The sequence below is a fragment of the Coptis chinensis genome, chromosome 2, assembly GCF_015680905.1.
Source record: "Coptis chinensis isolate HL-2020 chromosome 2, ASM1568090v1, whole genome shotgun sequence".
Classification (NCBI taxonomy): Eukaryota; Viridiplantae; Streptophyta; class Magnoliopsida; order Ranunculales; family Ranunculaceae; genus Coptis; species Coptis chinensis.
In genome coordinates, this window is record NC_141457.1 from 107,770,819 (window position 1) to 107,792,454 (window position 21,636).

General features: G+C 34.5%; 1 protein-coding gene, 1 non-coding gene and 1 pseudogene across 3 annotated transcripts; 1 reads left to right on the top strand and 2 right to left on the bottom strand.

Annotated features, from left to right (window-relative positions):
* The first annotated feature begins 7,075 nt into the window (after positions 1-7,075).
* Positions 7,076-11,589, top strand: LOC147520273 (protein S-acyltransferase 10-like; annotated as a pseudogene).
* A 429-nt stretch (positions 11,590-12,018) lies between these two features.
* TRNAF-GAA (transfer RNA phenylalanine (anticodon GAA)) lies at positions 12,019-12,091 on the bottom strand. The gene has a single exon. It is a non-coding gene; the product is annotated as a tRNA-Phe (tRNA).
* Positions 12,092-12,677: 586 nt separating this feature from the next.
* Positions 12,678-17,945, bottom strand: LOC147520275 (lysine histidine transporter-like 8). 2 transcript variants are annotated; one of them, XM_086591851.1, is made up of 6 exons: positions 17,793-17,945; positions 17,458-17,707; positions 17,171-17,304; positions 13,621-14,048; positions 13,391-13,522; positions 12,678-13,303 (listed from the first exon to the last, which is right to left on the bottom strand). In XM_086591851.1, the coding sequence occupies exons 2-6, from the start codon at positions 17,616-17,618 to the stop codon at positions 12,821-12,823; spliced, it is 1,338 nt and encodes a 445-aa protein (XP_086447977.1). In that variant the 5' UTR covers positions 17,619-17,707; positions 17,793-17,945; the 3' UTR covers positions 12,678-12,820. The 2 variants fall into 2 exon arrangements, with proteins under 2 accessions (XP_086447977.1, XP_086447976.1); XM_086591850.1 differs by having other exon boundaries at positions 17,458-17,940.
* Positions 17,946-21,636: the final 3,691 nt, after the last annotated feature.

Here is a 21,636-nt window from a genome sequence, read left to right on the forward strand (position 1 = left end):
CCAACACATAGTTCATGTTTTCAAATAGACTCTACAACATTGACACTTTACAGTTTACACCTACTTTGGATTTGCAAAAAAAATACATTTGGTTAGATACTTCCTCTTTACTTTATTAAATGAAGTAAAACAATTTTAAGCAATACCCGGAGGTAAATTCAAAACAATGCGCACGGAAGCAATGTGCCTATTAGAATGATATTCAAAAAATCAAGTTGTTCCATCCTATACATTCTGTGTCTGGGCTGCAACTGATTTTTATAAGGGACACTCAAAGGAGAAGCTCTTTGGTATCCACTTCGAATCTGTTGTTCATCTCCGTATTCTATAGATTTCTAATCATCAGATCGTTTTCATTTTCATGATGTTCAATTCTAATATGAGATTGAGATGGCTTAAAGGATGGTTTTAAGTAATTATTTCTAGAAGAAACCTCTAAATATTCCTACTCAGGTATAAGTCTCTGTGCCTATCTAGTAACAAAAATGGCTTAGACCTTGGGTGTTAAGGCAGCGTTGAAAAGACTATCTTCAATCTTATAAATCTATGCAAGTACTTCCTGCAGGGCTATGGAAGGGCTACCTATAAAATGATTTAATCCTATATTTGCAGTAAAACACATGAACGAACCTGAAATCCGTCAATCACAAACAAAGGTATCTAACAAACTAAATTAATTTTCATGAACATACCATTCCAAATTTGTTAGAGTGTGTGGACCGAAAAAAGAAATAGTCCCACATTAAACAAGAAAGGAGTTCATCATGGGTTGATAAAGTGGGAAGTTCACTAACTAGTACCAAGGCCTTTTAAGACAAAACCCCACACCCATGGCCAAGATGTGGCCCAAAGCCCAATGGGTGGTTAAGTGGGGGACAATATTGGTATTAGTTATCCCATGGGCGCGGAGGCCCAAGCCTGGCGGGTGTACCCAGGTCCTAACAACTGATGGTTCGGCAGGGACAAAGGCAGAGGGTGTAACTCGAGTTGGATCTAACAACATGGAATGATGTGGGTGTACCCAGGTCCTAACAATCTAACAACATGGAATGATGTGGGTGTACCCAGGTCCTAACAACTGATGGTTCGGCAGGGACAAAGGCAGAGGGTGTAACTCGAGTTGGATCTAACAACATGGAATGATGTGGGTGTACCCAGGTCCTAACAACTGATGGTTCGGCAGGGACAAAGGCAGAGGGTGTAATGGAATGATACCCAGGTCCTAACAACTGATGGTTCGGCAGGGACAAAGGCAGAGGGTGTAACTGACAAAGGCAGAGGGTGTAACTCGAGTTGGATCTAACAACATGGAATGATGTTCGAGATGGAATGATACCCAGGTCCTAACAACTGATGGTTCGGCAGGGACAAAGGCAGAGGGTGTAACTGACAAAGGCAGATCCAACATGGAATGATGTTCGAGGTGGAGTAGGCTCTGGGGTTGAGAAAAAGCCCCCTCCCTCAGAGGCCCAGACACACCGGCAGAGGGTGTAACTCGAGTTGGATCTAACAATATGGGGGTTGAGAAAAAGCCCCCTCCCTCAGAGGCCCAGACACACCAGAGCTCTGGCATTGGATCGTGCTTGACGATGAAGGAATGGACTCCCTTCGAGAAACTCCACACCCATGGCAATATCGGTACTAGTTATCCCATGGGCGCGGAGGCCCAGGCTTGTCGGGTGTGCTCGTACTAGATTTTGGACCCGGACATATGCCCGGGATCTATTAAATATTTTGTGTGCTGAAAATGCTTTACAAAATGTCTCACACAAATTTTCGAAACTGAATATATTTTTATTGAAAATAAACCGAAATATGTTAATAACCAACGATTATGGTGCATAAGTATTTGGAAACTAATTAAGGAATCAAATTGAGATAGCCTCTTCACTTTGTGGTTTAGGATATTAATTCGTAATTTTCAAATAGAATTATCTTAAACTCGATCTAGCTTATATAATAGTTTTATTATATTTATGGTGATTTAGCGGCAAATTTTCGAATCAGAATATATTTTTATTAAAAATAAACCGAAATACGTTAATGAGCAGCGATTATGGTGTATAAGTACTTGGAAACTAATTGATCAAATTGAGATAGCCCATTCACTTTGTGGTTTAGGATATTAATCCATAATTTTCAAATAGAATTATATTAAACTCGATCTAGCTTGTATAATAGTTTTCTTAGATTTATGGTGATTTAGCGGCAAATTTTTGAATCATAATATATTTTCATTGAAAATAAACCGAAATACGTTAATGAGCAGCGATTATGGTGCATAAGTACTTGGAAACTAAGGGATCAAATTGAGATAGCCTATTCACTTTGTGGTTTAGAATATTAATCTGTAATTTTCAAATGAAATTATTTTAAACTCAATCTAGCTTGTATAATAGTTTTATTAGATTTATGGTGATTTAGCGGTAAATCATCACCGTTCGGCTTACGTACTAATGTGTACAAATCACTAAAACAGATTGATTGTTTCCATATCCTCAAAGAATACACTACTCCCACTTGAAAAGATTTATCATATGCACGTGTCCTACGAACGGGTGTCGTTATATTAAATTATTCTAAAAAATATTAGCAACTATGCATAGTTATGAGATATGAAAATTATATTAATTACTCATTTAAATTTCTTGCACCACTCTCTATAAAAAGGAAGCACCAAACCTTGATAAAACTATTTTTTTTTTTTTGTTAGGTTTAATAATAGAAGTTTGATTGAAGTTTTGTGAGAATGCCTAATGTGGCGAAGATAATATTGAAGCTACTTGAATAGCAAAGTATTCCCAATCACAATAAAAAGAATTATAATAAACACTACTTAAAATGCAAAACTATATTTGTCGAGACATTTATTCCCCATACATAAAATACAAATATGTTTTCGAGTTATTAGTTCAATGCATTTGCATCAAGTTTCTGATTTTCCATTAATTATTCTTTGAGGTTAGTTTAATGTAATACGTTGCATCCCATTTCTAATTTCTCATTAATTATTCTTTGAGGTTAATACAATGCAGTTTCATCAAGTTTCCGATTTCCCGTTAATTATTATTTGAGGTTAGTTCAGTGCAATTACATCAACTTTATGATTTCCCATTAGTTATTCATTAAGGTTAATTCAGTACGTACAGTTGCATCCAGTTTTCGATGTTTCGTTAATTAGTCTTTGAGATTAGTTCATTGCATTTGCATCCAGGTTCCAATCTCCAGTTAATTACTCTTTGAGGTTAGTTCAATATATTTGCATCCAGTTTTTTATTTTCCGTTAATTGTTTTTCTAGGTTAGTTTGATAGTTTACAATTTCTATACAGTTTGCATACATGTAAGAGTCTGTTTGTATAAACTCACTTTCGTTTTGGGTTCCTAATTATTTGTAATTACTCATAAGAGAAGGCTAAAAAAGTGGATATTTATGCTTTGAGGTCAGTGCGATGCAGTTACATTCGACTTCCGATTTCTAGTTAACCATTTTTTGATGTTATTTTAATGCATTTGCATCCAATTTTTGATTTCCCGTTAGTTAATCTCTGATTTTAGTTTAATGCAATTGCATCCAGTTTTTGGTTTTCCGTTAATTATTCTTTGAGGTTAGTTCAATGCAGTTGCATATAATTTTTGATTTTATGTTAATTGTTCTTTGAGGTTAGTTCAATGCATTTGCATCAAGTTTATGATTTCACATTAATTATTTTTTTAGGTTAGTTCAATGCGGTTACATCAAATTTATAATTTCCGTTAATTATTCATTTAGGTTAGTTGAGTGTAGTTTCATCCATTTTTAATGTTTCATTAATTAGTCTTTGATATTAGTTCATTGCATTTGGATCCAGTTTTCGATTTCCCGTTAATAACTCTTTAAGGTTAGTTTAATACATCTGCATCTAGTTTCTGATTATTTATGCTTTGAGGTTAGTTCGATATAATTATATTTGGTTTCTGATTTCCCGTTAACTATTCTTTGAAGTTATTTCAATGCATTTGCAATTAGTTTTCGATTTCCCACCAATTATTCTATGAGGTTAGTTCAATGCAGTTGCATTCCGTTTTTGATTTTATGTTAATTATTTTTTGAGTTAAGTTCAATGCATTTGTATCCAGTTTTCAGTTTTCCATTAATTATTATTTGAAGTTTGTTTGATGTATTTGCATACCGTTTCTGATTTTCCGTTAAATATTTTTCAAGGATTTGCATTCAATTTCTAATTTTCCGTTAGTTACTCTCTGTCGTTAGTTTAATGCAATTTGCATAATAAAGTTTATGATTTCCCGTTAATTACTCCTTGAGCTCAGTTATGTATTTGAATCCAGTTTCCGATTTCCTTATAATTATCAAATGTGGTGTGTAATACCAACTTCTACTGATCCATTTGTAGTGTCCTTGCAAACATGACATAAAAAGTAAATTATGCTTAATTTACTATGTAGGATCATCGAAAATTATCCAGTTTCCGATTTCTCGTTAATTATTCTTTAAATTATGCATGACTCACTATGTGGAATCTTCAAAGATTATCTACTTAGCGGGTGTTGTTATATTAATTATTCTAAAAATATTTGCAAATATGCATAACTATTATATATTAATATTATATTGATCACTCAACCAAATTTCTTATAACATGAAAACCTCACTCTTCATTAAAAAAAATAACTTACCTTTGATAAAATCCTTCAACTTCATTTTTTTGTTTAATAATAGAAGTTTGATTGAAGTTTTGTGAGATTGCCTAATAAGGCGAAGTTCATATATATTGAAGCTACTTGAGAGATAAGATAAACATCATTTTAAATACAAAACTATACTTATCGAGACATTCCCACAACATATAACCCAACTATGTTTTGAGGTTAGTTTAATGCATTTGCATCTAGTTTTTGATTTTTCGTTATTTATGTTTTAAGGTTAGTTCAATGCGATTTGCATCCAATTTTCAATTCCCGTTATTTATTTTTTTAGATCAGTTCAATGCAGTTGCATCCAGTTTCTGATTTATCGTTAATTATTCTTTTCGGTTAGTTCCATACATTTGCATCAAATTTCCAATTTTATATTAATTGTTCTTTGAGGTAAGTTCAATGTATTTGCATCCAGTTTCTGATTTCCCGTTAATTATTATGTTAGATTAGTTTAATACATTTGCATCTAGTTTCGATTTTTCAGTATTTATTATTTGATAAAGTTGCATTTGCATCTAGTTTCGATTTCGTTAATTATTGTTTGAGGTTAGTTCAATGAGTTTGCATCCGGTTTCGATTTTCCGTTAATTATTTCTTGAGGTTTTGTATCCAATATATTTTTTGAGATTAGTTCAATGCAGGTTGCATCCGGTTTCGATTTTCACATTAATTAGTTTTTAAGATTAGTTCCACGATTTGCATTATGTTCCCAATTTATAATTAATTTTTTTTTTTAGGTTAGTTCAATGATTTTGCATCCGGTTTCGATTTCCGTTAATTTAATCTTTGAGGGTGAGCTCAATGCATTTGCATCCAGTTTGATTTTTCGACAATAATTTTTTGATGTATTTGTATCCAAGTTTTGATTTTCCATTAATTATTCTTTGAGGTTAGTTTAATACAGTTATATCCATTATTCGATTTTCTATTAATTACTTTTTAAGATTAGTTTAATGCTTGCATTTGCATTCGATTTCGATTTCCGTTAAATATTATTTGAGGTTAGTTCGATGCATTTGCATCAGTTTTCCGTTCCCCATTAATTGTTTTTGTCGTTAGTTTCATTCACTATTATATATTTTTTAAAATATTTGTCATTATTGCTTTGCTGTTATTTTTTTTTCATTTTCTATTATATATTTTGTATAATTGTTTTTATCTATGTTTTGAGGCCATGTTAAGGATATATTCGAAATAAGTCGGTGTTTTATCATAGATACTAAAATTGTATGATTTGTAATAGAAAATTAGTTTATACAAATCACCTATTTTTTAGCAATTTTTTTTTTTTATTTGATCAAATATAAATTAGTTTCTACAAATCACCTATTTTTTAGCAATTTTTTTTATTTGATCAAATATATAAGAATTGGAACACTAAAAGTGTTTGATTCGTAGTAATAGAAAATTACCTTCTACAAATTACCTATTTTTTTAGTAATTTTTTTTTTTATTTGATCAAATATATAAGAATTGGAAATACACCCAAACTCTCCAAATATAGGAATTAAAAATATACTCAAACTCTCCAAAGAGGTTCCATGTGCGTGGGATTGTAGGCTATTAAAAAAATACTATCTTTCATATTAGAGTGTCACATATGATAGAAAAAAGACTAACTCTCATATTAGAGTGCCACATAGGAGAGAGAAAATCCTCCTTTAAAGGTCTCTGCTTTAGTATATAGATAGTAGATTTCAAATTCCGGACATATTAATCGATATACTCCCCAACCATACAAGTATCATAATCAATCCCAGCAGCTTCCAATTTCTTCTTCAAAATTTCAAATCGTGCTGATTCAAGGGTCCCAATCTCTTTACGCTCCACTTGTACTTCAAATTCACCAAAAGTACCAGTCATTTCTTCTTTACTAAAATGTATAATTTATCTAACAAATATTCATACAACAAAATCATACATGCTACAAAACATATTAAATAAAAATCCAAATTGAGACTGTCTATCATCTTTTTTGACATCGTTTAATTTTGGAAGAATAAGAGAGAGGGTTTGAAGAGATGAATTTTTTTTTGGAGAGTTGGGAGTTTTGTAGAATTGAAAAAAGAGCCTGGAAATAGGTTTTTATCAATTTTGGGTTACGAACAATTGAAATCCGCAAAAAAGGGCGTAGAATTCCCTTTTTTATGAAAAATCTGATGTATCAGTCTCAGAGAAAAAAAAAAAAGGGCTGACGTGGGTCACTGGGAGCATTTTCCACTACTCAGTATTAATGGTCTTTGATTTCAGATATATATTGTTTTTTTTAGTACACGATATATAGCCCAACATGAAAATTTTCTGCCTTGATTGAAACCAATATATCGGTTTGTTAAGTTCTAACTAGATGAGTATCTCACATATTTCTTTCTCCATCTTGTTTTTAGTTTTACCCAATAGTAATGAAGTTACCCACTTATTCCAGGTACACTGCGATATACTTGTTGTTGCTTCTTGCAGCCTTAGCTCAATATATGGGGTGTATATTAGAAAGAGACTCATATGGGGTGGCTCAATATTTGCTTAGAGCTCAATATTAGCTGGAACTGATAGCCATTTTGTTGCTCATAGAGTGGTATTATTTAGTTTACTAACTGTAGTATTATGATTATCAAGCAAAGGCAGTCTGCTTCAAGAAAGAACGGTAGCTTTATTATCTCTATGGAAGGGAACCACTCAGGAAGAAGCGCTCCTGGAGCCAATTATACACCATGGACGAAGTTGGTGATGGACATGTACCCTCCTGGATCATCAATTATGTTTGCAAACTTTCTTTCTTTGTATTTTCATGTTCATTGTCGTAATATCAGATTCTGTAAACGATGGCTGTTAATTTGATGATTGCTTGTTTATATATCAATGTTGTTCTCTTGGGTCAATGGAGAATAATTGTTTGCTAAGTTCATGTTTAGAAAAGGTGTCAATATGCTGGGGCACTTCCCCAAGTAATGGACGGATTAGCAAAGGATTGAGTCTTACATAGTTTTTTTGTTCATAACCATAAGCTCTCTAGATTCCATAAGCTGAGGCTCACACCAGTTGGCCATGTTTAGAAATGGAAATTTCTCGGGAACAACTAAGTCTCTTTTGGCTAAGATTGGTGCAGCTCTAACATATAATGAAGAAATTGTTTTTGAAGGAAATCCACCTTCTATTCACCAATGGGAAGGGCATTTTGAGTCACTCTCTAATATTCAATTCACGCCAAGTCAAGATTGGGTCCCTTTAGCACATCTCTATTACATTGTTCTCCTCTCCTCAAGAATATGCATGGAACCATGGATATTGAGTCACTCTTATTGATTAACAACAAAAATATCACGAAAAACACCTTACTCCTTAGAATTAAGCTATCCAAGTTAGGTCCTCTGGGGCAATCTCCATATTTCAAATTACTATTTTGGTTTCCTGGTTTAGCTGTAGTAATAAATCTAAGTGGAGCTGTTTAGTAACTAAGTGGTTATAAATGTATTCAGTTTATCAGTTTTCTTGCTTTCATATTTGATGATAATGAAAAATGAATATTACCCTTTAGAAACACACCTTCGTCCTTCGAGATGGTCCTCACTCCTCGATGACATGTTTGTCTAAGTAGGTTTGAATTTTGACAATCGCATTTTTTAGTGAATTTTTTATCTTTATTTGTTTGCAGCCTCCACACACAAAACATTGTCATGATTGTGACAAATGTGTTCTTCAATTTGATTATCATTGTGTTTGGTTTGGAACATGCATTGGGCAACCATTGTCAATTTTGGTGAGTTTAATTTCCTTTTGCAGATTCCTCCTGCAATTGCATAGTTCTTTAAGTGCCTCATTTTTCTCGTTTTCATAGGTTTCCACATTTGTAGCTATGTTCAATCGCATATGCGAATATAACCTACTAGTACGGCTCATGCTGTTTTACATTTTTCCTTATGAGTAACCTTGCAGTCTGTGTGATAAATATGTACCTTGTAGGTGGTACATTTTAGAGGAAACCGCGTTGACCATTTGGACCGGTGTATAGTACATATCGTATCTGAAGGCCAAGTTTGCAAGGGCATGGTATGTTTATTACTTAAGAGGAAAACTTAGCACCGCTTAAATACATCAATCTCATGACCAATTGGAACATATCAAAGTAGACTTTAAATTGTTTTGTCGGTGGAATGCTTTTGTTGTACTTTGTGTACAATCCCAGTTATTTAAACACAGTATAAGAACGCCTCTGCTATAAGAAGTGACAATTGTGACATAAGTGTACCACTGTTAACATCGATTTCATAACCTTTGTAGGGGCTATTACATCTTAAATGATTTGTTGATATATTATCATTATTATTGCTGTTGTTGTAGCTATTATTCCATTTAATATATTACTCGTCTGAAAATCTGAAAGTGGATATTGGATGGAATTTGCTATAAGGTGGAAGGATGGGATTGTGATATTGTTTTTCTTCACTTTGTCCATTTGCCTCGTCTTTCTGCTTCTGTTGCTTATTTTTCACAGGTAAGATCAAATTTGTTGTCTCACATAGAAGTAAATATAATATAGTAGTTACAGTTCATTATCGTCATTTAGTTGTATTGAGTTGTTTAGCATAGACGATGGGATATTAAAAGCCTGGCACAATAGTATGTAATTTCCTAGCTCTCTCCACTTAGTGTTGATTGGTTTTGAGTTGGATGCTCCAAAACTTAACAAGATACTTAACTTTAGAACTGGAAGTTTTCTTAGTAATATCGATTTTGTACCATAATGACATTGAAATAACTTAACCAAGTAATTAACCAAGTGCTGATTATAAATTATAGTTGAATGGCCGGGTCTAAGTGTAAACTAGATCACGAAATAATTTTAAAATAAACGGTAAACAGTCTTGAACTAATGGAAGATAATCTATCACATGCACTGAAACCAAAGTACAAAAACCTAGAAGGTATTGAGCTTTTTATATACACATATATCACAAACTATAATATGAATTGTTTGGGATGAAGCCTGAAGGTTGTACCGGGTTTTTCTATTTTTGTTTGATTTATGTTTTTTTTGTTTGTTCTCTCTTACTCTCTTTGTTACTAAGCCTACTAGGGTAGAGTTTTTGGGAACTTCCTTTAGGATTTTGAAACTTCCCTGAAAGTTGAATTTTATGGGGGGATGGTATCTTTGCTTTGGTTTATATTATATCCCAATCTGTTCATGAATACACTTTCGAAACGCAACCATACTAGTATACTACTTTGTGAGGTTAATCTCAAAATTTTCTGCTATAGCTATCTTGTACTTACAAATCAGACGACCTATGAACTTGTGCGGAGACCGCACATCCCATGTTTAAGGTTAGGTTTCCTTCTTTATTATTAATTTTTGTTGGTCGTTGATTTATCATCTATATTTAACGTTGAATTGGACTATTAACCTGACTATATGAGGAATTTGGAAAATCTCATGACACAATATACATTTTTGAGAAACTTGCAGATTATGCACTTACATTGAAGGGGATGGTTATATGAACTCCACTTAAAATGACTCCAAAGTTACTTCACCACTCAATATAGTGAATTAGAAGTTGATTTTTGGGAGAGATGTTCTTCACACAATAGAGATCATCTTCACAAAAAATCAGTTCATTTGAAGATGTACAACCTCGTCAAAAATTGTTTAAAATGTTATGAAATTATCTAATAACGCAATTTTTTTTTAAAAAAAAAATTCATAACAATTTTTGACAAGGTTAAACATATTCAATTAAACTGATTTTTTGTGGAGGTGTTATTTATCTTGTGATGTATATCTCTATAAAAAATTAGCCCTCAATTCATTTTGTAAGGCCACTTTTAGGAGTGGAGTAACATTGGAGTCACTATAAAGTGGAGTTCATATAACCATCCCCTACATCGAATTCCACATGTTTCATTACTAAGATATTGCCAAATAGGCTTAAGAATAAAGAAGAGAACTTCTCTTCAAATGTGTATATTGAGGTCTACTTAAAAACTGTTGGTGGGGTTTAGATGCAAAATTAATGTGTTTCAAGAACTACGAAGTAGTGCCTTGAGGCCGGTAGGGATGGCAAGCCTGCCAAATGTCTTTAGTGTTTGTACTTCAATAAAAATCGGTGCGTTATGTTGAAAGTAAACACCAAGGATCACATGAATCAGTTACTGATTAATATTGCAGAAAAAGAAACCTGAACATCTTAAGCGTTGGAGTAGTCCACCAGTCATTTCTACTGCGAGTCATCCAGAGTGATAGTGCAAAGCAATATTATTATAGAATATGTTTCTTGTGAGTCATGGGCAATTTGGTGATGCATATGGTTATACACATTATCAATAGCATATCTTAGTCGTCCTAGATACAAGGTTGGGTTTCACTACTTGAGTTGCTTTATAATTTTCTTTTTCTTGAAATACAGAGGGATTCCTGAAAGATTAGCCATTCAGTAAAGGTATCTGTAAAAATGTTTACAACTTCTGTTGTGCTCGAAGTAGCATATACAATGTTGAACCTTTGCCAACAGCTCAGGAGCTTGAGTTCAAATTAAAGCCATATACATGTTGTGATGTATTATCATGTCGGTGTTGCTGATGATTTTTCATGTAAAACCATGGGTGTTGTTTTTGTCGGATTTAGTATTTGCGCCTTATAGAAGAATGCCCATTTGTACGCTTCTGTGGGAGATGACATCTTAAAGGGGGTCCATAGCCATTTCGAATTGACCATCCGCACCACCCTCAGCAATAGAAGGTCTGAAGATGCTGGGTACTTGGGTCAGATTGGTTGTTATTTTTTCCGGTTAGATTAAATTAATATCTATCATCCTCCGATTTTAGATCCGTCAGTGCTGAACTGTATATCTTCTTCGATCAATGTAGTATTAGCTTTTCAATCATTGTACATTGGAAGTTTTTATATCTTTCGAAATCTCATTTAACAGCTTAATACCTACTCCTCTGGTTTCCCTTCTTTGTGTAATTCTTGGCTTGCTATTCTTGGAGGTAAAAAAGAAAGGAAAACGATGCAGTCTGTACTATTTAACACACGAACTACAAGTTTACAAGAGCATCCCGCTAATCCGCATTGGTAGACTCAAAAATGAATTCTGGATGGTTGGGAGGTAAAGCCGTAAAACATACACCTAATATAATATGTTGCATCTAAAATTCTAAACATCAAGAACAAAAATATTGAAAGCAACCCTGCAAAACTATAATAAAAAACAACTATCGAACACCTGATATGAATTAGTCAATCAAAGTGAACTTTTCTTGCAGTCAAAGCTTTCCGATCTTTATAAAAATTGATAATGGAACACTAAATAGACGGCCGATGATGCGGTGAGCGTGGATCGAACACGCGACCTTCAGATCTTCAGTCTGACGCTCTCCCAACTGAGCTATCCCCGCTTTGATATTAGTTAACTAAATACATAGAATATATCAAATCTTCTGACTTTCCAACCATTTCCACATGCACTTCACTCCGAATCAAGCTTCTACGTTGAGTTGGTTCTTAAAAGTAGGAACTGCCATTATACACCTGCGAAGTTCCTCTCTATTGGTACTGCCATTGCCATGAAAATGTTCAACATTCCATGAGTGCTCGGAATCCACCATGTCACCATGTCACCATGATCAATGGTTTATCTTGCATTACATAGATTTGGAATGAGTACACGCAGATAGGCTGTGCAGCCACATATAAGCTTGTTAATTCCTGTTGAAATTTTATGCAGTTTACCCTTGGTCGGCCCAAATTCCGAATTATAAAATATAGTTGATATTTGAAGTGGCTTTTCAGATTTAAGATTTCAACAACGTTAACATCTTTGTTAATCTGTACCTTTTCAATTTATTTTCTCTCTACAGATGTAAACTTCATTACAGTTTGCACTATATTCTCAAGGGACTAGATGGGAAAAACGAAAGGGCTGTCAAAAACAAAGGCACATACAAATACAAGTATACAACAGAAATCACCCAGAACGTTAAGTTTGACACAGAAATAAGTAATTAAATAGCTGAACAAAAATGTTTATGCTTTTACATTACTAACGAAGTTTGCACAGTTTTGCAAACAGCCATTCTACACCCTCACTGTTAGTCGCTCTCTTTGTACACTATGCTTGAACCTTACTAAGGCTTGAAGAAGCCGACTTGAATACCGGTGTGCGTTACACTCCTAATGCATCCAGCAAAAACTAAGATACTAAGAACCACCCCTAAACTCCCAAGTACCATATTAATGCACCACATTGCACTAAATCTTTTCGGTTTCTTAATAGCAATCCATATGAAACATGGATAAGCAAATGTGAGAAGCAGTGCTACAGAACCAATTATAGCAGCTAAGACCTTTATAAATGGTATTGCAACTGCTATAAAACATGTCAAACATCCAAAAAATACTCGGAATCCAGCGTGAATCAACATTGGGCATGGCTTATTTTTCTTGCTTGTGTATGCGAATTCCAAGTTGTCAAGTATTGGTATTGAGTAGATCTGGAATGCGGTTAGGCTGTGAATCACCACTAATAGGCTGGTTAAACCTAGCAAAAATCTTGACGTGTCGTTCTTATGGATACTGTGCAAGGCGATCAACATTCCGGTTGCTGGTATCTGCCATCATTGTGTCCACTATTATATTTAAAAGAATCTACTGAATATCATTTAAGATATACTCCCAAAAAAAAATCTTACTCTCACCTTATTACCGTACGCCCAATAACCAGCTAATGCGAGTGGAAACAAACACATCACAATAATTGGATATGCAAAATTCACTCCTTTCCACATTGGAGCACGTGATGGATACTTTTCGCTTGATGGCAATGTGGCCTGCAAACAATATATTAAGTTATTAACCAATTATATATCTCCAGATTCAGAGTTGATGTTTTAGATTATAATTAAACGTTACAGCATGAGAACATTACCTGTATCTCAAGTACAAGATTATGTCCTCTGAAAGCAAACACAATGATTCCAATTGCAGTGAATGTATCAAAAGGGCTAGAAATACCGGACTGGGACTTTGCTGTATCAAAAGATATGCCAGTGGGTCTGCTTTTGCTCAGTGGGATAGTCCATAACAGTGTACAATAAAGTACTGCTGTCATGCCGCCTATGAAAGAAAACCAAGCTATGGAGTTCAAGCTGGGCACTTGGGTCAGAATAATGGCCAAGCATATGAACATCAAGTAGCACTCAACAGTTGTTAACGGCGGCGATTTGCATGTATCCCCACATATAGTTTTGATGAAAAGCTTCATGCTAACACCTGCGTTGATGATAAGCATGACACAAGAACCACCTGCTAAATACATGACTGGAAATAGACCAAGCAGCTTCCCTGGCGTTTCACCTGAGATGTGGATGTATTTGGAAATTAGTTAATGAAACTTTGAATATGAAAATACGTAGGACTAATTTGCAACATGTTTTGGCAAATGACATGGTGATTAGAAAAATATTGCTAAGATAATTTTACTTTTGGAACTTTCATTTTGTTATCTGCACATTTGGTACTTGCGCTTCTACATATGGAGAACAATGAGTTCAGATCACCGTCAGGTTACACTAGAGAATCGGTTCCAAACTTCCAACCGTTCTTACAAACTAAATCCCAGTGCAAGTCCCTTGAACTTCGTTCGACAAATGACAATGCAGTTTAATTGTCTTTACGTAAGAGTTTAAGACATAAGAGCATCTCTAAGTGGACGTATCCGTAGTCGCATTCTTCAAATTTGAAGAAATGCGTCGGAATTTCTCAGAATTCCAACTCTAGGTGGTCACATTCGTGGTCGCATCACCTGCTTGTTCGCATTCTTGTTCGCAAATTTGGCAATTTGGATGCGGATGCGGAGCGACATTAGTAATGTCGCGCGCCATTGCAAATGTCGCCCCAAGTTTTTTTTTGACTTTGACTAGCACCAGCCCGATTATGGTATTACGCCACTACTAATGTCGTAAAGTTTTTTTTTTTTTTTAATTTTTCAATTTGGTGCGACATTAGTAATCTTTAGCGTGAGTTTTTTTTTGAATTGGGGAGGCGGCGGTGGTGGTAATGTCGCGACGACATTAATCTTGGCGCCAGACGCACGGTGGGTCCCCAATGAATTTTGCGACCATCTAGAGTTGGTCGAAATTTGTTATCAGATTCTGTAGTAGCATTCTTCAAATTTGAAGAGTATGCTACCACCACCTAGAGATGCTCTAATCTTCTTTAATTGTATGAAGAAAAAGGGTATCAATTGATATAATCTGACAACTCAAGAAACAGTATAAAGAAAAAGGATATCAATTGATATAATCTGAATACTCAAGAAACACAAGTAGGCATTTTAAACTATGTACGTTCCAAGCTTTGAGCGAACATCCTGCCTCTCTTTTTCTTAGCTATCTCAACGGAAGTCAATCAACAGTTGAAAATAATGTGTCACTTTACTAAGCGTGGGTGGGGAACACAATTTTGTAGAGGAGTGAATTTCATATTTGGGTGGTTGAGAGTTGAATTGAGGGGCTATTTGTTTTTTGGGTGGTTGGGTTGAATTGAGGGTATTATAAGATAGTATTATAAAGTTGTTTGTTTTTCATCTTAAGTTATTTTTGTAAGCACCTGTAAAAATAGAAAAAACAAATACACAAGTACACAACATCCTATAATTGGTTATTTGACAAATAGAACTTTGTTTTACATCACATTTAACTTGAATAAATTAATTTGAAACAAGCGTATAATTTGATTTTCGGTTTCAAATCAATTTTTATAATTAGAATATCAATTTTAAAAAATTATCTTAATAGTAAGGTAGTGGCAATGGTGGTAGTAGCGGCAGTAGTGGTGGTGGTGGTAGTGGTCTTAATAGCACGATGATGGTGGTAGTGAAAGTGATGATATTGGTCTTAATAGCACGGTAGTAGTGATGATGATGGTCTTTATAGCACGATGGTGGTAATTGTGGTCTTAATAGTACAATAATGGTGGTAGTGGCGGCGGTTAGGGCAATAGAATGATTTAGAGAAGAAAATAGTGAAAATGGAAGAATAGATAAATAGGACTAGGATATCTAGACGGGGTGTTCGAGTCATTTTTCAAATAGAATTAAAATAAATCTAATTTTGATACTTATAAAATTAGAACATCTTATGAAACAGTTATAATAGAATATATTTTATTAGATAAATGGCAAAAAAACAAACAAAAAAATATCCAAAATCACTAGTCCAGTAGTCCACATCTTATAAAAAGGTATAAAACCTTGAGTTCTCTTTCTTTTTTTTTTCCCGATAATGCGAGATTAAGTCTGGACTCCACTCAATTGAGTCAATTCTAGATACAACCCAAGCGAACCTCTTCCGAACAAAAATTGTTAAAAGCTTTTTAGAATTGATAATCACACGTAAGATTTGAGTTGGAAACTTGGAATAGGCAAGTAGATTCTTCCTTTTTGTCAGCGATGACATATTTATTTAAGGCACCACAAAGTAACTAACAGATGGCATATAAGTCATAAGTGCATGTCTTTTTCGCTTAATTTCTTTTTCAATACAGTATTGTAGCCATTATGGGACTATCGACATGGAATCCTCGCCGTAAAATCTAATTGCGTACAGCTTACTTAAAGAAATAAAAATCTAATTTCAATAATAGAATGACATTGTTTAAAGGAATAAAAGAAAAGGCGTACAGCTTACTTACTCCTTCGATGGTGGAAGAGGAAGCTTCCTTGATCTGGTTTAATTTAGTCCGTAGTTTCTAGGTAAGATCACCTTGCGAATGCACATGCCAATTAGGGAGCGTGCACGGTTGAAAACTTTTTGTGTTGCCAACATAGAACAAATGACATGCATGTTCTATATTGTTGCGAGATCATCCTCACATAACATTATCAAAGTCGAACTAAATTTCTAGATGTATTAATCTGTGATGAGTTTGTTTACGTGTCAAATTTATGTCTCCGTAAACCTTGCCCTCTATTATTCATTTAGAGATCATTGAATATCTTGGGAGCGGGTTCCATCCTTGAATAAATATAATTGTGAAAGAGATCTATGACGTAGTACCTTCAGACTTCCACCTTCAATATTCTTCATCACAACATAAAAGCGCCGCATCACTACTGTTGTTGTTGAATGTTGCTATCACTGTTCTGGTAAATGGACGTTACCATTGTCCATTGACATATTTACCATTGGAAATGGGCAAGTGTTAGCAATTGATTTTTTTTACTATTTGAAATTAGTAGGAACGCCAAGGAGCTGATCGAGGTCAACTTGTAAATTGCTGGTTTGGTATTAGTGGTTTCTGTTCTTGATTATGTAGACCCTGTGTTCCAATACTATGAAATTTAAGAAATTTGAATCTTATGGAATGGAATCTATCAAATAAGCACAACCAGGCAAGAAAACAAGCAAGAAAAGTAGAAAACAGAATAAGCCAAGGAAACACAATGAAAAAAAGAAAAATTTGGTTGACAAACTTACCAAAAGCAACCTTTACAAGTTGAAGGTATCTGTTGAAGCGTCTCCCTGGGACAGATTCATGGAGTTGAATGAGTAACCATTTGGTGTAATATTGCCACCCAAACGCCACCAACATACATATAATTCCCCAAGTCCTGCAACCATACGAAGGACTAATTCCATTAGAATCCATTATTTCTTCGCAGAGAGAGAGACAGAGAGAGAGCTTAGCACTGTTCCACACTCACGCCCACATGTATGTTAATCAATATCTGTAATATGAATTCTATATTAGGCATTTTACTTACCATCCGATAATTGAAAATGCGAAGGGAAGAACAAGCGCTTGAAAGCCGATACCAGAATTAACGCTGTGGAATGCTGAGTAAAAGGCATTCCCATTTTTCGACGCTGTGATGGGGAGCCAAGCATCTGGTATTTCCTTGCGTTTTGCATTGTTTTTACCCATTCCTTCTGAACATTCTTCTTGTACGCTCACAATAGTTTCTTTCTTTGGGCTTTCTAACTGGAAGGGCTTTTTGTTCTTGTAAGCAGAATCTTGGGTGGGCGTAGGAGAATTGTTTAGTGTATGAATATCCAAGATTGTAGAAGCAGGTTCATTAACATGATCAGATGTACGTACCGTTGTTCCTTGAACAGCTTCACCCATTACAGATGTTCTGAAAGTTTATGTGCTTCACCTTGTCAAAAGTTGCGTAAAGAAACAAGAAATGCGATTGTGTTAGCCGGTGTTCCAAGATATTGAAGTTTAAATGTGTGACTGATGGGTTGGGATATATATATATATATAGGGAGCGAGTGAATAATGATTAATGTTAGATGTGGACAAAGGTGAGAAGCTCGTGCGTGGTTCGCCGCCCATGAGTGAGGATAAACCGTTGGAGTGATTTTTTGCTCCCAGCAATATTGCTCCAAGGCTTCCCAGGGGACTCTACAGCTAACCACCCGCTCAACATCATTCGAAAACCAGCCTAGCAGTAACTGACTTTATTTTCGACTTTCTAATTTGTCCTTTACCTTATATCAACACAAAATGAAATTTCTCCTTGTATTCTCCGCTGAGTATATGATTCCGGCTTCGAAATCGGTGGTAATGAAAGGCTACCACTGATAACTATTCCAAAATTTCGATTTTATTTGAGTTATTTCAACTACTATTAATAACAGTGATTAATGAAAGGCTACTTATATTTCTAACTAAATCAAAATTTGTAGTGTTGCTCAAAACTGTGGGCTATGGCTAGAACATTGTTGATTTTCCTCTCGATGAAATAACAAAGGGGAGTGGAAACCCAGCACCGTACGTTATCTCTTTTTCATTTTGCATTTTATAAGAATAATATAGGAAGTCAAGATTTTCCATGATTTTTGCCTAGCTGGTTCTCTGATTTTACTGACAGGTGGTTGGTTCTAGAGTCCGCTTGGAGCCCTTGGAGCAATATCACTGGGAGCAAAAAATCACTCTTCACAAAACACTACTTATTTAATTATTTTGACTTAAAAACGTCCTTTAGTCTAGCATATGAACACAGTGAGTTGAATTAGAAAAATTCAGGGAACGGCACCACTTGACTGATCACGTATGCGCGTACATATGTTGCTTGACTTTACCATGGACGTCACTGGGTACCCATCACGGAGATGATGTTTTTACTGTTGAGGAATGTTTTGTTATTAAGATCTAGCATGTGACCTGTCCAACACACCGATTCCAAAGTCTAAATAACTAAATGAAAATTGTTAAAAGAACTAAAAAATAAATAAATATCTAAAAATGACGAAAAATATATTTAGGTTATGCAATTTTTATAAATTGTAGGCTTTTAATGAAGAAGATTACCTCTAAGATTATTAGGGAAGGAGATGGTTCACTTTAATAAAAGAGCAGGGGGCAATCGTAATAAACATGAGGGAGTAATTTTAATAAAAATAGAAAAGTGGTTTTAAAATCTAAAAAAAAAATTATTAGAATTAAGAAATATGGCCGAGGCTAAAAAGTGAAAACATATGAAGTCCACAAGACCACTACAATGTCAATTATATATTCTCTTGAATCTATTTGAAAACCACTAGAGTCTCGACAAAGTACTATAATAATTAGCTAACTAATAGAGTATTTAACAACTAATTGTCAAATTCTAAGAAACAACCATTCTTAATCTGTTAAAGTTCAACAGAATCATATTTGTTAATAGCAGTGTTATTAGACCTGTCTGGCTCAGTGGTTTGACCCGATAAGATAAACCGGTCTTTTAATCGGGCTGGGTTTATGATCAGATCGTTTAAGTAGTTGACCCAATGTGGAACTGGTTAGCTCGGATGGTTCTCTCATAAACCCGATTGAGCCAGACAGTTAACTAGTAATGGGTCGAGCTAATGTTAATTCTACTATTCTTAGCAAATCAAAAATAAATTGCTTACAAGCAGACTCGATCATTCGTTCCAAAGCAACTCAATCTTATTATTCAATTGAGCTGCCACTTTTCCTACAGTGTTATATATATATACTCCAAGAAGTGACCCACCGGTTGAACCACTAATCCAGTGACCTAGTCCTTTCATCGGGTTAACTTCTAGGCTGGGTCTGATAACTATGGTTTACAGCTCAATAGTTCAACCTGATTTAAACGAGCTCATTGACATAATCTCTATGCTATCAATATCGGATTAATCGACCGATTAATTGCCGATTAATCATGTATCGCTCGTAAACCGATTAGTTTTTACCAATTTTTTTACTTTTTCTCACCGAACCGATTTAATCACTGAATTGACCGATTAATCGGGTGAGATGACCGATTTTTCACTAAACCCAGAAAAAAAATTATTGAAAATATCGGTTTCCTATCCAAAAAAATACGTAAAATTAACGAATTAGATTCTTAAACCGTAATAATAATAATAGAACCCAATCAATACACAAAGCTAAGAGTTTACTTATTTTTTCCTCCTTAATGAAAGTTAAATATACAAATTATTGTATTATCTCTTTAATAAATATTATCGCTTCTCAATCCTCTTATTCATTTAAATATTTAACGTAATTTTTGTGTTTGACATATCTGTAGTACTCTAAAATTGAGCTAGTTAGATGTAATTATGAGAATTTGATATTTTTTATTGTATTTCGGATCACTGTTTAGAAATATTTGGTATGATTATACTAATATATATTTTAAAAACATCAAGTATATACATCCGATATAACCAATTAATTACCGATTAACCGATTAATTCCATATAGGCTCGACCGATTAGTTTCAAAAACGGATTTTAACTACTTAGCATCATCTAGGCTAATTATTCTATTTAGAGTAAACGTGTCGGTAGAGCATTAAGGGAAGAAAATCAAGAAACAAAAAAGACAAAAAAGCAAAAGAAGAAAGGCATAAGAAGCAGGAATGGCGTTGTGACTCTGATATCACGTGATAAGCAATACTTTGCAAAAAATCATCAGATAAGAAAGTTGAAAAGCATCAACACTCAGTCCTACAACAGTGGAAACTTTTTTTTTCCACTCTTCAAGCTGGTATCTACTCCTACGTCCTAAGTCCTAACAACTTTCTTCACAACATCGTCAAATGATTGAAGTCTTCATTCAGATTGAATCATTGAAATCAGCTCTAGGCTTCCACACTCCTTGTGACCTACATCTGCACAATGGCACTGATCTAAGATAAATTACAACGACGTCATATGGTATCTCATTTTGGCATTGTGGAGACATCAATGGCCCACCAAGTGTTGGGGGGCGTCTGTGTTGTGTTATCGGTACAAATATTTTTCTTTTAACACGTCTCTCCAATAATTTATATCCTCTCTTATAAAGCATGATGAGTCAAAAAGTTCTACACATCTAGCACCATGGATTTCCAAGAGTTTATTTCTTCTCTTCAAATTTGTGTGGAGCACATATTACATATGTGCATAACCCTATTTATTAGAGCATTTCTAATACAAGTAGCTTTTTGTTACCTCCACATAAGACTATTTGCCCTCAAAATTGTTTTTGTTTTGGGTAAGCTACCATAGGCTGTCTAATACAAAAGTGACTATAAAAACCATACGAAATCTAAGATCTCATCCGAAAGAAGAAAAAAAAAATGTCGAAAACACGATAAATGACGAAGACACGTGAAATATCAACTCTACGACGAAAAAAATAATTGAAACGGAATATTAATAATATGCAACTTTAAATCATTAAAAACATGTGAGACGGGATCTACATTCCGTCCGGATTTCACAATTATATAACTATAATGGCACACTTGGTACCCTCAAAGTTACATAGTGAAGAATGACATAGTTACCCTTGCATTGGGAAGCTCTTTTTGATAAATGTGACATCCAAAGTGACCTTGCATTAGGAACTCTCTTAGCATTGATACATGATAGTATGCAAGTATTAACTGTGGGCATTGGTTTTAGTCACGCAAGTACTTCCAATTAAATTTCCTGATTTT